The sequence below is a fragment of the Alligator mississippiensis genome, chromosome 2 (genome assembly GCF_030867095.1).
Source record: "Alligator mississippiensis isolate rAllMis1 chromosome 2, rAllMis1, whole genome shotgun sequence".
Classification (NCBI taxonomy): domain Eukaryota; kingdom Metazoa; phylum Chordata; order Crocodylia; family Alligatoridae; genus Alligator; species Alligator mississippiensis.
In genome coordinates, this window is record NC_081825.1 from 58,577,670 (window position 1) to 58,593,614 (window position 15,945).

At 43.7% G+C, this 15,945-nt stretch overlaps 1 protein-coding gene across 1 annotated transcript in view; it reads left to right on the top strand.

Moving 5' to 3' along the window:
* The first annotated feature begins 1,967 nt into the window (after positions 1-1,967).
* The window catches only part of RASL11B (RAS like family 11 member B), a 47,238-nt gene continuing 33,260 nt past the window's right edge, over positions 1,968-15,945 (top strand). The window contains exon 1 of the mRNA XM_019481237.2: positions 1,968-2,053. Coding sequence (XP_019336782.1) covers positions 1,972-2,053 — 82 coding nt within the window. The 5' untranslated portion in view covers positions 1,968-1,971. The remainder of the gene's footprint in view (positions 2,054-15,945) is intronic.

A 15,945-nucleotide genomic window follows, 5' to 3' on the forward strand; every position in this document is an offset into this window, starting at 1 on the left:
TGATTTGGACATGGACACAGCTTTAAAAGTTTTTTCTACATAACTCAAGGTACCGGCATGGCTTGTGAATGCTGCAATGCTGGGGTGGATGGAGATGTCCTACAGGAGAGCAGGGGGGAGAGGCCCTCCATATGCTTGGTGGCGAACTTGGAAGTGGATGTGGCACTTCCATGTCTGCCTGGGAGCGCCCCCCCACCCGACTCAGCGATCAGCTGCAGGGGAATCCCAGGTGCCCCCCCCCCCGACCCAGGAGGCACCAGTCACCAAGCCCATGGGGGAGGGGGGACCCTGTGCAGTCCCCAGTGGACCCAGAAGTGGACCAGAAGCGCTTCTAGTCCACTTCCAGGTCTGCTGCCGAGTGCGCTCGGGATTCCTCTGTGCTTCTGTGGGACATTCCATGTGCTTCAGCATTGCAGCATTCATGAGCTGCCTGCTACGTAGAGGTATGTGTGATTAAAAAAAAAAGAGAAAATATAAATGACCAAACGCCAAGCATGAGAGCAAGTTGTGCTCATGGCATGGGGGAAATAGTGGGCGCGGCCTGATAGATCGGCAGTCCTGGGCTGATTGGCAGGGGGCGGGCGGATGCAGCCCGTTTAAAAGAAAAAGCGCGCGCACCCATGCCATATCAGAGAGGCCTGATCACCCTCACTGGAGGTCCTGCGTCCACGAAATCCCTTCCCCCCTGGACGCCCCCATCACGACCGAATTAGAGCTCTCGAGTTAACAGTGAGTTTATTCTTGAAACTGCTGTAAAGGAAACCACCTATACGAAAGTGTGAGTAAAGCATTTATTTGTTATACCGCCTCCTTGGTGTTTTCTGTCGATGGAGAAAGAGACAGGAGAAGGAGGAACAAGGCCCCGTAACCCTTTCGTCCCTGGCCTGTTCGCGTAATACTTTTCTGGGTCCAACCACCCACCGTCAGGTTGGTCAGTATGTAGAAAAAACATTTAAAGCTGTGTCTATGCCCGAATCTCCAAATCTTTCCGAATCTCTCTGAATTGATTTGGATGATTCCAGTTTGATTCAGAGAAATTAAAGGGTCCTCTGATTCGATTCAGATTCGGACATTCAGCCACCAAACTGGGCCAAATCTCCGCTGAATCAAGTCAGGGACCAAAGCTTCACACAGCCCTAGCTAATAGCTATCTTGTGAAGAAATTCACCATTCCTCTATTTAGTTTTCATTTTTCACTTATATTTGGAGGCTCAAAGGAAAGAAGACAGCTCAGGAAGAGATCACCCTCCCCACTTCCTCCCTCCCTCCCTTTGTACACTGTCCCATACAGTGAGATTAAATGACACTTATTCTCTCTGGGCAAAAATACCTGCCTCTCAGGAGATGGTTTGATGGGATATGTAAAATTTTGTTCATGGGGGACAGCATGAATCTACAATGCAATACCTTTATGTTCAATAAATGTATAATATTGTCTTATACATACAAAGTGACAATAAAGAGAATCCATGGTGTAATTCATGCTTGAGTATGACTTAATGCAGCTGAATTCTTACCAATAAGATGTCAGGCCATCTCACGTTGAACATCTCCTAAAATAGTCGATACATTAGTATCAATTTGAGGGCACGGGGGACCATATTACTTGCTGACTTACTAAGCCCATTATAGAGGACATTATAATTATCCTTAGTAGTGGATTGCATGGCTGCTGCTAAGGTTTCTCAGTTGATTACCACTTAACAGTCAATAGCAGCAGATTTGCCAGTTAACTGGCCACAATTTGGAAGTCCCTATGTGTGGACTGCACTTTGGGAACCTTTTGCTTGATGGGTGTTAGTGTGTCCGTGGGGTACCGTCTGTTCCCCTGGTTCTCGCCTGCCATGACTTTGATCTTATTAAACAAAAGGGGAGGGAAGAGATGTCACTATGATCAATACCAGTGGAAAAACCATGCTTGGTCTATCTCATGATTTAGGTGCTTTTATTCTTTCTTTTACAGAGGACCAGATGGGAGGCAGCAGCTCATCCAGGCTGTTCCTCGGATCACCCGAGTGCTCCGAAGAGGATCCCCAGCGGCTCAATCTATACGGTAAGTGCCGGCAGATGTTTCACTGGCTTATGGCTGTGCCCGTAATCAATCCCAGCGGGGTTCCAGCTCTATACCAACTGCCCTATGTAGGGTGTCCCCCGTCTGCCTCTTATATGGGTCGCTCGCTGTAATCCCCTGTGTTCAGTCATTGCCCGCTCCAAATAATAAAGGAAAGGGAAAAAGATACAAAAGGTTTCTTTCTTCGCCCAGCATCTCAGCTCCCCGCTGCCAATTAACTCATTAGCAGCTCATTACAGGCGCTGCTCAGTCTCTTTGGCCGCGCTCTGTGCTGACCTGGATCCAGGAATCTCCCCTCAGTCGGGTTCACAGACCTCAGACCCAGCTCCCCCATCCCCTTGAGTTCTGGGTGATGGGCAAGGTCTCTTCTGGGGTCTAGGCTTGCCGACCCCCTTTTGCTTCAGCGTTGCCTCGCCGCATCCCTGTGTGGAACCACGGCTTCTCCCAGCATGGTGGCTCAGTTTTCCCCGGACTCACCACCACTCCTGTAGGCTCCTGGTAAGTAGCAAGAGTGGTTTGCCAGCCCCAGGCTCTGGAGTCACTCAGTCAGCGCTGGTCTTGTCGCAGATCCCTCCTTCGGATCCTTCCTCGTGGAAGTCCCCAGCAGCTCCTCTCTTCTCTCCTGGTGCCTGAAGGCATCTTTCCCAGGGCATCATCCTCATATCTCTGGATGCAGAGCCCCATTGGCTCACCACAGGTGTGGGGCGTCTCCCCGCCCTGCCCCCACCGGGGTATTATCATTGTCAGCTGCTGGAATTTTCTGAAGTAACAGGGCTCCAGTCGGGAACCATGTTACAATGGGTATTCAAGTTTTATCCACAGCTTGAGTACTGTATCAACAGTTTGAATACTGTGCCCAGTTCTGGTCCCCACACCTGAAAAAGGATATAGAAGAACTAGAGAAGGTAAACATAAGGGCAACAAAGATGATTAGCAGTATGGAGGGGCTCCCATATGAGGGGAAACTAAAGGGCATTTATACACATACTTTTTTGTCCCACGACACACTGGAGATCCGGCAGGTCACAGCAGACTCCGTCAAGTCTGCTCTGTATGTGAGCTGATGCGCACTGCGCCACTTTGCGTGCAGTTGTACAAGCGGCAAAATGCGCATCAGTGTACAGAAAATGGTAGTGGTATGCTTTTGAACTAAAACATTTCTGATGTGTTTTAGTTCAAAAGCACACCAACGCCATTTTCTCAGTGCTGATACGCATTTCACTGCTTATACAATTGCATGTGCTGCAGCGCTGGGTACTTTTAAAAGTGCCTGGTGTAAGCATGTGCACAAATGCCCAAAGAGGCTAGGCCTATTCAGTTTAGAAGAGATGCTTGAGGAGGGACATAATAAGGGTTTACAAAATACTAAATGGTGAAGAGAAAGTAAATAAGGATTTGTTATTTAACCTCTCTCACAATACAAGAACTCAGGGGTTGTAAAATGAAACTAGTAGGTAGTAAGTTTAAAACTAACAAAAGTAAGCTCTTTCACAACAGTATGTAATTAAGGTTTGGCACTCACTGCCACCAGATGCTGGGGAAACTGACAGTTGAGCTAGATTAAAAAAGTAATTGTAGACATTCTTGGAAGAAAGGTGCTATTGAGCATGGAAGTTAGGGATACAGCCTCCGAATTATAACTTCCTAGATCTTAAATGCTGGAGGCTGCAAGTGAGAAAGGAACAATGGAAAAGAAAAACCTTGGTCATACTAAACTCACCCTCCCTTTCAGCATCCAGTCTACCACTGTATGACAGGATACTGGGCAAGATGGACCTATGGCCTGACCCAGTAAGTGGCAATACTTACATTCTTATGTTCTTTTCCTTACTTAGGTAGTTGGCTGATCAAGGAAAGAACTTTCCAAGAGAACACTTAATACTTACATAATGTCTTTAAGAAATTTTTAACTAATTATTTTAATTAGATGTACAGTGACACCTAGAAGCTCCAGATAGGATTCTGTCCCACTCTTAATTGTTGAGTACCATCTCATCTGACTTCTGCACTGAGTTATATATCCATATAATTAAAGACCGTAGCATAACACGGGCACACAAGGGGAAGAATGTTCTTTTAACATAGCTTTTCTATTTTATAGAGTTTCATAGGTTTGAAAGAAATAAATTCCATCACGTGCATCTATAACACGAGTTATCAATAAAGGTCTTTTCCGGGCTTTTCAGATCAACAGCATAAATCTCTACTACTAGAGTTGAAAGAGCAGCTCTGTCAGCTGGTAGTTGTAGTAAGTTGTTATTCTCTCTGTAGACCACCCACTAGAGAAGGTTGTGACAAAAATGTTGCTGTGGTCCTACATAACTATTTCCTGGACAGCATTGGCAACACGTAGGGGGTACATGCGGGTGCACGAGCACCTGCGGAGATTGGCCATGGTCTCCCAGGGAGAAGCGCCGGTGGCTCTTCCAGTGGCACTTCCAACGGTGGCAGCGTTCAGTTGTTGGACGACCCCTCCGCCCCAGTCGACAATCAGCTGCTGTTGTCGCCCCAGTATTAGGAGGCACCAGTCACCCATGCTAGATAGCATTAGAATAACAGAAATCAGGATTCTTTGTCTGTCTCTGTCTCTGGTGGGGGAATGTTGTCTAGAGTTTAAAACAGGGAACTGATAAAAGCTGATTGGGAACTTTCCAGCAAAACAGTAGAAACTTTGTCTGTAGCTAGAAAAGTCCAATCTGTGCATTTTGTGAAATGTTTCATGAAAATATCTCTGGTTAAATTAGATTACAGGCAGGTTTTGATGGAAACCAACCCGGTCTTCTGGCAGACTTCTGTGAAGTTGAACTTCTATGACACCTAGCTCTGAGGCAGCTCCACCACGTGGTCTGTTCTGAGGTCGGAAACTCCAAGACCTTCAAGGTCCACAGCTCTGAACCAGCCCTGCTATAGTAGGGCTTTTAATCCTGAGTTTACTTGGGTTTGGTTCCTGGATCTACAGGACAAAGCTTGGAACTCCTTACAACCTTAGCTCGGACCAAGGCTTTAGGCTTCCTGGTTCCCTGCTGTGGAGTAAGGAGTCTAGGATCAGCTCCTACATCCATAGCAGGTAGCCTGGAAGCCCTCACCGCCTCAGTATATGCCACAAACGCTGGGACCTTGAAAGCTTCTGATTAAATGAGCAGTGAATGAACTGTCAATAATATCCATTTCACTCTGAGGGAGCATGTTTTGTTTAAAAAGCATTGTATATTCATGTTTTGATGCAACTCCCCCCCCCCCCCCCCCCGAATTTCCAGTTCATGAGAGAGCTTGAAAAATTATAATATATTTCTGTATCAGATCAACCCAGGCTTCAGTGTTTTGAAATTTTCCCCAGATGTGGAAATTCCAAGTGTCTGCCTTTTTCCTTAGTCCTGTTTGTTAACCAAGCCTTGCATTTGCATGCTAGTCTTTTATTGCTATATCTCAAAACATTTTGTAAAGGTTTATCTTCAATAATATTGCAGATGCCACAGCCATATTTATTCTGAGAAGCTGTGTGGATAGATGAATGAAACTTAAGTTTTCCATGTAATGGAACCTGGGTTCTCTAATCTTAGCTGTGCCTAAAGTAGCTCATTAGCTACTTACAAAAGCTTGTATTGGTTTTATCTATGTTCTGTGAATAGAAACAACTCTTCTATCTTCCAGGGATGTCAATCTGGCAACATCCACAAGTATTATCTTCACTTAGAAAAAGGTTTAAGGTCTAACTATTTTCAAATGACTCATCTTACTGCTTCTACTCTGTGTATAAAACTGTTTGTGTGTATGTAGACTAGGTACAGACGTTCAAAAAGCCTGAGGCATAATTGGTCTTGGTTACAAGGTTTTCTGTAAGTGGCATAGTTTAGATTAGTAGCGAACATAACACATATTGGCCTTTTGGTGGGGGGTGCAAATATTAGGAACAGGTTCCCCAATTTTTAAACCAGTCTGTGAGCGTGCCTACACATGCATTTACTCTGGCTTAAATTTCTTGCACAGTAAATTACTGTGCAGTAAGCAGGAGTGGGCCAGTTTCTACACATGCAGACCACCTGGGACTAAATTTAGTCCTAAATCAGAGTAGCCTGCCATGTGCCCCTGTGGCCACTGGGGGGAGCTTCAGCCTCCAGTCACATGGCTGCCAGCATTTGGGACTAGCTTTAGCCCCAAATTTAAGCCAGAAGAGATGGCCAGCCAGAAGTCCTGGGACTGGGCTCAGGCCAGGCCACTAGTGGCAGGGCAGACCCAGCAGGGAGGCCCTCTGGGTTACTGAACAGTAACGCATTACTGCACAGTAACTAATTGGGTCTAAATTTGATATATGCATGATGCAGGTATCAAATATACACTTAAGTTAGCATAAGTCACCATATTTACTGCACAGTACAGGCATGTACATGTAGCTGTGCACCCATACTGGGCAGTAATTTTGGTTACTGCGCATTAAATGCACACATGTAAATGCCCCCTGTGTGTGCCAAACTTCTGTTTTGTTATGGACATAAAACAGTTTCCAGTCACGTATACTGGCAAAAGTGTGATGTCTGTACATGGTCATATAGTTTGTTGCTTCTTGCTTTCTGCTTCCCTTCTGGAAACAATGACATCCTGTATCTCAAAAACAAAAAACAAAAAAACCTCTTTCACAATAGATATTTATCATTCAAAAAATCTACTTTGAAAAGGATAGAAAAGGGTGGCTTTTTTTAGAGAGGAGAGGGCTAAGTTAGAAAAGCTTGAATCAATTTAGGCAACCAGAATTTTTTTTTAAAACTATCACTGAATAATAATAAGTGTGTGATGTGTTTATTTTATATATATGCATGTCACAAACGCTGGGACCTTGAAAGCTACTGATTAAATGAGCAGTGAATAAACTGTCAAGAATATCCATTTCACTCTGAGGGAGCATATTTTGTTTAAAATTTTGTGTGATGTGTGTTTTTTATATATATATAATATAACACACATCACACACTTATTTATAGTATATATTTATAGTGAAATGGAGATAACTATGTCCAGCCTAATTATTAAACCTCCTAATGAATGAGTGTCAGCATGCTGGCAGCAATATTATGAAATAATTTAACACACTTATTCAAAACAAAACTGACAGAAACATTTCAAATTATTTCTGTTCAATCTTTCTCCCAGAACTATTACCCATTTTTGTAGCATGAAGCCAAAGAGATGACAGGTGAGGAGACAATAGAACACATTGTTTTACAGACTTTTTTTCTCCATATTATACAACTGTAAGTATCTGTTCCAAGCTAAATTTCTTTGCTGCCAGGATGCTCTCTTGTATGAAAGTGAATTTAAAAGAGTCCTGCTGTGAAATGCTCTCTGGGTCATGACCACTGTGGCCTCAAAATGTATAGCTCTGACTTGGATAAATCATATCCCCACAAATCTCTTGCCCAACACGCATACCACAATAGTTACAAGAGTTCAAAAAGATACAAGTAATGAAAGAAATCACAACAAAGTTTACATCCATGTGTGATGTATATGCCCTGCTGTTGGAAGAAATCTTGAGGTCATTTAAAAAAGTGGGAGGATCTATCATTACAGTGCACCTGGAAGACAGCGGATACCAAACACATCTCTCTCACTCTCACCTCCCCCCCCACCTCCTCTCCACCTTTAGGGGAAGGGGTGAGGTTGAGCCTCTGTCACAGACTACTGATACTATGAGATTTTCTCACAGATTGGAGGTTTCGTTTTTCCTAATTAGCAGTGGTGATCAGAGGAGTAGCTGTTCTGATACAAATTGAGATATTCAAGGAGAGAGCAGAATTGGATCCACTGAGTTTATGGCATGAAGCTGACCTTATTTTTAAATACAGATGTGCAACCCAGGTAGCTGCTGAGACCATGGTGAAACATTGTGTACCAATGTAGCCTTTGGGCTCCTAGCAAGTTACACAACTGTCCATAGGATAAAGCTTACATGGCCCTGCTTTGTGGGAGGGATGAACTTATAAAAAATTGTAGCATGAAAGATAATTAAGTCTCTGAGAATTTGGGAGATTATAATTGCTTAAAGAGATCATCAAGAGATTAGTTCTCCATTGCTCTAGGGCCCCTGTACCACAATGACAATAAGGTAGTGGATCTTCTCACTAGGGAATATGGCTAATAGAGGGGCTTCCCTGAAAGACATAAGGCTGGTATAGCTGACTGAATACCCTTCCTTCCAATACCTCCCTCCTCCCCCTGCTGTCCTGCCTCCGACCTAAGGATTGGGTTGAGGCCATGCCAAGAATAGGGACAAGGCTAGAATTCTGGTTTGCTCTGGCTAGTCTCAGCTGAGACAATGGCTCCAGGGGTGACCATTGTTACTGGGCCTAATGAACTGAATATAAATTCATTCAAAACACTGCTGTAAAGATCATTTCCCTCCCTTGTTGCTTTGACTGCATCAATCCTCTTTTGTGTGCTTCCACTGGTTTCTCCTTCTTTGCATCAAACACAAATGACTTCTCTTTGAAGGTACTTCATGACTTATCCCCCTCCTTTTTTTAGATGCTGCTGAGAAGTCAATTCCCACTTTTGCTTTGCCAGTCATGCCTGTGTTGATTGCTCTCTGGTCAGTTTTTCCAGCAATACCTCTAGTGTTTTTCACCCTTGTCACTTTGCTATTCTTTGTAAAACTGCTCTTTAAACTTTGTAGCTGTTGTAATGCCTACTAAAAGTTGGCAGCTTTTCATGTTCTTAATTGATTGTTGATGTCTCCTTTTTCCCCTTTCTGTTGGTAGTATCTCTATTTATTGCTTTAGGGCCTGGACACACAACATGTTAACACCAGGTTTGGTGCATTGATGTAAATTATACCAAAATCTAGGGCAGATAGAAGACCAATTATCTCAGGGTAGCTGTCCCAGTATGTGCAATGACGCTGCCTTGCTACAAGGTGGCAGAAGAACAGGCAATATTCTGTTGGCATTGAGTAAGTTACCTCAGGATAACTGTAAACATATCTACTAGAGGTGTATGAAGTGGGCCCTATTCGTTTCTGATTTGGCCTGAATTGGGGACAGTGATTCATTCATTGATTTGGATCACTGTTCCTGATTCAATTCAGCCGAATCAGCGACTCGGATATAGACACAGCTTTAACTGTTTTCTACATACCTCAAGGCACCAGCGAGGCCTGTGATTGCTGCAATGCTGGGCAGATAGAGCATCCTACAAGAGTGTGTGGGGGGGGGGGAGCCTCCACATGCTTGGCAGTGAACCCAGAAGTGGACCAGAAGTAATTCCAGTCCACTTCCGGGTCCGCTGGGGAGTGCATGCCTCCCCCCCGCTCATCAATTGGTTGCAGGGAGACCCTGGGTGTCCCCCCCGGACCTAGGAGGCACCAACTGCTAAGCCAGCAGGGGGGGGGGGGGGGGCGGGGGAGCCCTGTGCACTCTCCGGTGGACCTGGAAGTGGACTGGAAGTGCTTCTGGTCCACTTCTGGGTCTGCTGCCGAGTGTGCTGGGGAGACCCTGTGCTTCTGTGGGACACTCCGTGAGCCACAGCATCACAGCATTTACGAGCCGCCTGCTACCTAGAGGTACGTAGAAAAAACATTTAAAGCTGCTTCTGTGTCCGAATCTCTGAATCTTTCTGAATATCTCCACATGGATTCGGAGGGTTCTGATTTGGAGAGATTAAAGGGTTCTCTGATTTGATTTAATATTTGGAGATTCAGCCACCGAATTGGGACGAATCTCTGCCAAATCAAATCAGGGACCGAAGTTTCTTACAGCCCTAATATCTACACTGGTGTAACTTACATAGGTGTCTTTTTTTCTGGTGTAACTCTATATTGGATTCTAGTAAGTGACACCTGTGTAGGCTATACATTGTGTATCTGCTCCTTTTTAACATTGGTGTAAATTGCCTTTATACTAATGTGAACATGTTGTGTCCATGCCCTTAGGTTGAGAGTTCTTCGGGTCAGGAACCATTTGTTATGTGCTTTGTAAAGAGCTTTGTACAATAAGGCCCTGAACCTTGATTGTAGCACCTACATCTTACTGCAATACAAATAATATAATTAACATGCATTAAAACCCCTCTAGTTTGTGCCAGGGACTGACTTTGGAATCTGAATAAATGGAAAAGTTACTGAATCTGAATAATTGGAAAAGCTACATAAAAACACTTCTCTAATCTTCCTTTCCTTAACGTTCACTTGGCTGGAACAGACAACTGAGCCCAACAACAGACCCTTTAATTATATATGAGCTCATTCCTTTCCCTGGGTTACTAGTAATCCCCTTGGACATAGAAAAACCAACTGTAGCTTCAATGTACTTGTCACCATTAATGTTCTTTGTTTACTTTATAACCTTCGTTACCGAGACTGAGAGAAATATAAGGGGGTCAGTTTCTTTTATTTTGGGCTGTTTCACTTTCATGTTCTTAGTTCCAACATTTGGGAGCTTCAGCCACTACAAGGGAACAGTTATTTGTTTTAAAACAAAAGCTTTTAAAATTAAAAAAAAAAAAAAATTATATTGGGCTTAGGGTTTAATCTTTGGCCAAATATAATTTGGTACTGTCCCTTTAAAAGATCAAACTACAGCACACATCCTATACATTACGTACTGCTTCCCAGAGACTTGGCATGACAGTCGATATATATATATTCACTTTCCCATACCCTGAAGTTAAATAAACTTTTTTAAAACAAATGCTCCATTAGCTTCTGCCTATCAATCTTAATACATTAATTGGAGCTGTTTTAAGCCAGATAGATTCCCCCCACCCCTTTTTCTATTAAAATATTTACATTGTAATAACTCAGTGGACTTTTCTCTAAATGGAAAGCCTATAAGTGGGTGAAAGTATTTTAGAGCAGGGTGCGACTGAAGGGACATGACATGTTATTGAATTGAAAGCCCTAGAAGGTGAGGTCTGTGTAGTCATAAATTCCAGGAATGCGGATGTGACTCTCTGAATGTGTATATGAAGTTGACAGAGTTTGACAGCTACCATCTGTGAACAATAATGTATAGAAAAGCAAGACTGCATGATGCAGACTGGAATGTACCTATCAGACTCTAAGGACTATAACAATTTACTGCTCATTATCAGTGACCATGGTCATGATTAGCTTTAGGGTTTGGAATGAAACTTGGAAATTATGAGAACAAAGTTCTCCTTGTTAAAATAGAGTAATTAGCTTAATACATATGAGGAGTAAATGGGCAGGAGACTTCCTTTTTTTTTTTTTCTTCCCCTTTTATTAAGTGTTTACCATCTAAACTCTGCACAGGAGCACCAAAAGGCTACAGACTGAAAATGGACAGACTGTTACTCATTTTTGGAACCTCTTTAACAGAAAAAAAATGGCAATTTTGTAGTCTGGCTCTTTTATTAGTTCAGCAATTTTCTTGGGATCATACCATCTTTGCAGCAGAAGATATCAAATCAGTAATATGTTGATAAACGCACTTGTAGTACATTAGCTGATCAAAGTGGGGTTTTTTTGTCATTCTAATATTATGTTTGCTGGGAGCATTCTGGTCCAAAATAGTCTTGTTGAGTAAGAAGTTTTTGTAAGGATGGTCTCCATCCTAAGCTGATGAAGGGATACTTTCTATTTCCTCAGTTCCATATACTAGAGGCAAATATTTTTTTCTGATTAAGTTTTATTGAACCAACCGTATAGTTTGGAGAGCTATTGGACACCTGAGAGAGAGCACTTGATTCCCAAAAGTTTGTCCAACAGCTCTTGCAACTATACTGCTTGTCCAATAAAAATAGTTTAATGATATCTTTGCCTCTGACATTTTCTGGACTGTCACTGCTACAAAAACACTCCAACCCTACTACTTCCATAAAATAGAAATTCTTCCAGGTTTGCCTGCCAGATTTTTGCTACTTAGAGAGTGCTAGATACCATGGTGATGAGTGTAGCATGAACTGTAGGAAAATATACTCAATTTACAGCTAAGGTTTCTTAAGTACCCTTCCTACCAAAACATTTAAGGGCCAGCTTCTCAGCTCTTGTGAGTTGGCATACTTCCATTGAAGCCAATAGGTTTTCTACACCCACTGAGGGTCTAGAAATAACTGGCTAAGACAATATTCAAGTCATTCTCATGCTACTTATCTCTACCTTCACTGATCATCACACTCATTCTCATTCCTTCCCCCCCACAATATATTTCTATCTTATAAAACTACACTAACCCACAATCTACATGAGTCCCATAGTCAAACAGAAAAATCAAATTCACAATCCCACTTCCAACACCAAAGAACTGAAAAAATTATAGAGAAGACCTTTGACTCACAAATAGTTATTTTAAGATGTATGTAAGAAGGAGAGGAATAGCAGGCAATCCACTGAATAAGAAAGAGATACTGAGTTCTATTTTAATTGAAAGGGGAAAAAAAAGAAAGTTGGTTTACAAAGAATATGTGAAGAGGTAGGAAAAAATGTAGTAAACAGTATACGTGAGACTGAAGAAGGTGAAGATAGAAAAGATTGCGTGCTAATTCCTGTGTATGTTAGAGTATTTGTGTAAAACTGCATGTGTATGCATACCCACACATATACACACTTACATGTTTATGTGTATATGTATATATTTCCTGAGGAAAGGAAGGATGGTGCAGAGTAAAGACCCTGGACTCCAGATAAGCAGACTTTGACTCACTCAGGGAACTCATGGGTAGGATCCCCTGGGAAGCCAGACAGATTTCATAGACATTAGGGCTGGAAGGGACCTCGGAAGATCATCGAGTCCAGCCCCCCGCCTAAAGGGCAGGAAGTCAGCTGGGGTCATAGGATCCCAGCAAGATAAGCATCCAGTTTCATCTTGAAGGTGTTCAATGAAGGCGCTTGAACAACCTCCGGTGGCAGGCTGTTCCAGGCCTTGGGGGCTCGGACAGTAAAGAAATTCTTCCTTATGTCCAGCCTGAAACGATCTTGTAGTAGTTTGTGACCATTCGACCTCGTCATCCCTTGGGGCGCTTTGTTGAACAAACGTTCCCCCAGATACTGGTGGTCACCCCTGATAAACTTGTAGGTGGCCATCAGATCACCCCTGAGCCTGCGCTTTTCCAGGCTAAAGAGCCCCAGGGCTCTCAGCCTGTCATCGTAGGGTCTGCTTCCTTGACCTCTGATCATGCGCGTGGCTCTTCTCTGGACTCTCTCAAGCTTCTCCACATCCTTTTTGAATTGTGGAGCCCAAAACTGGACGCAGTACTCCAGCTGTGGCCTCACCAAAGCTGAGTACAATGGGAGAATGATGTCCCGGGATTTGCTTGAGAAGCATCTATGGATGCAAGCCAGCGTTTTGGTCACTTTACTAACCGTAGAATTGCATTGCAAGCTCATGTTCTTCTTGTGGTCAGTGATGACCCCCAAGTCTCTTCCTTCCATAGTACTAGCCAGCGTAGCACTGCCGAGCCTATAAGGATGCTGCAGGTTTTTTTTCCCAGTGTGGAGAACCTTGCATTTATCGGCGTTGAACACCATCAGATTCTCGTCCGCCCACTTGCTGAGCCTGTCCAGGTCAGCCTGGATCATCCGCCCGTCTTCTGGTGTGGATGCTTTGCCCCAAAGTTTGGTGTCATCTGCGAACTTGGCCAGTCCGCTTCTGACTCCAGTGTCCACATCATTAATGAAGATGTTGAACAGTATGGGTCCAAGGACAGAGCCCTGGGGGACCCCACTGGTCACCGGACACCACGATGAGTGACTTCCATCAATTACTACCCTCTGGGTCCGACCCCAGAGCCAATTTTCCAGCCAGTGGATCGTGGAGGACCCAAGGCGACAATTGGCCAGTTTCTCCAAGAGACGATCATGGGACACCAGATCGAAGGCTTTTTTGAAGTCAAGATATATGACATCAATCTCATCTCCCTTGTCCAGGTGATAGGTCACCTGGTCATAGAAGGAAATGAGATTGGTCAAGCAAGACCTACCCGCAACAAACCCGTGCTGGCTATCCCTTAAGATGTTGGCGTCGGCCAGTCCATTAAGGATGGCCTCCTTAATAAACTTTTCTAAGATCTTCCCTGGGACAGAAGTCAGGCTGATGGGCCTATAGTTAGCCGGATCCACTTTCCTCCCTTTCTTGAAGATAGGCACCACATTGGCCTTCTTCCAGTCTTCGGGCACTACACCAGAGCGCCAAGAGTTTTCAAAGATCCGTGCTAGAGGCTGGGCTATGATGCTCGCCAGCTCCTTGAGTACCCTGGGGTGAAGACTGTCAGGGCCGACTGACTTGAAGGTATCCAGCTTCTCAAGATGTTCCTTCACGAAGTCAGCATTAATGGAGGGCAGGGGATCACCCTCACCCGGACTTCCCAGCCGGAAGATGGGGAAAGGAGTCCAGCAGAGCTGGCTGTACTTTAAAGAAGCCTTAATGAGAGTGCAGGAACAAATGATCCCAATGTGCAGCAATACTAGCAAGTATGGCAGAAGACCATCTTGGCTTAGCAGGAAACTCTTCAGTAAACTAAATCACAAAAAGAAGCTTATAAGAAATGGAAGCTTGGACAAAGAACTAGGGAGGACTATAAGAGTATTGCGTGGGCATGCAGGGATGAAGTCAGGAAGAACAAAGTGTAATTGGAGTTGCAGCTAGCAAGGGATGTGAAGGGTAACAAGAAGGGTTTTTACAAGTATGTCAGTAACAAGAAGATCAGGCAAAGTACGGGTCCCTTACTGAATGTGGGAGGCAACCTAGTGACAAAGGATGCAGAATAGGCTGAAGTGCTCAATGCCTTTTTCACCTTAGTCTTCATAGGCAAGGTCAGCTACCAGACTACTATACCTGCAAGCACAGCTTGGGAGGAGGTGAGCAGGCAACAGTGGTGAAAGAACAGGTTAGGGACTATTTAGAAAAGCTGGACATATGCAAGTCTATGTGGCTGGATGGGATGCAACAGAGAGTTGTGAGGGAGTTGGCTGATATGATTGCAGAGCTGCTGGCCGTCATCTTTGATAACTCATGGTTATCACAGGCAAGTATGGCCTGGATGAATGGACTGTAAGGTGGATAGAAAACTGGCTGGACCATTGGGCTCAGAGGATAGTAATCAGTGCTTCACTGTCTAATTGGCAACTGGTATCAAGTGGAGTGCCACAGGGGTTGGTCCTGGAGCTGATTTTGTTTAATATCTTCATCAGTGACCTGGAAGATGGCATAGAGTGCATATATGTAAAGTGGGGTGTGATTTTAGTACGAGCTCTCTGCTGCCATGACTAGACTGCTTCTACTAGTTAGCTTGTTTAAGTGACTGTAATGTAGGCATACTGCAGTCACATCTCACTTTATTTTGATAACCGTTATAGGAATAGTGTTTAATGCAGCAAATTGCTTTATAACTTAACTCTCATGGCAGACCTGGTAGTCTTGAACAGCAAATGGAATGCAGGCTTCCTTTACAGCCCTGGTACTGTGCACTGGTACTGTTTTCGAAAGACCATATGAAGGAAGTGATGCAGGTTCAATTTATTTTCACATCTTTATTTCTTAGCTAGGAATCTCTGCAAGGATGCCAATTAGTGCAAATAGTGGGGTCCATTTGTTTATTCCTCATATGCTCTAATTTCTCTTGGAAAAGAATCATCCTTCTGTTTTGTATTTGTACAGTGCCAACACACTGTGACCCCAGTTTATGATTGGGCCTCCTATGTGTTACCACAGTACAAATAAATAATTATAAGCTACACAACAGCCATCAGCCAATACAAATGTTGGGTCTCTACTTTCTGGATCAGATTTGAGAAATGAACTCTCTAGGGATGAATGTTCCCTTTGGCTAGGTACAGAGAATCAAAAAGCCTGAGGCAGAATTGATTCAGTCTTTGCAGGTTAGTCTAAGCTCCACAGATTCAATTGAAACAGAAGTGAACAGACATT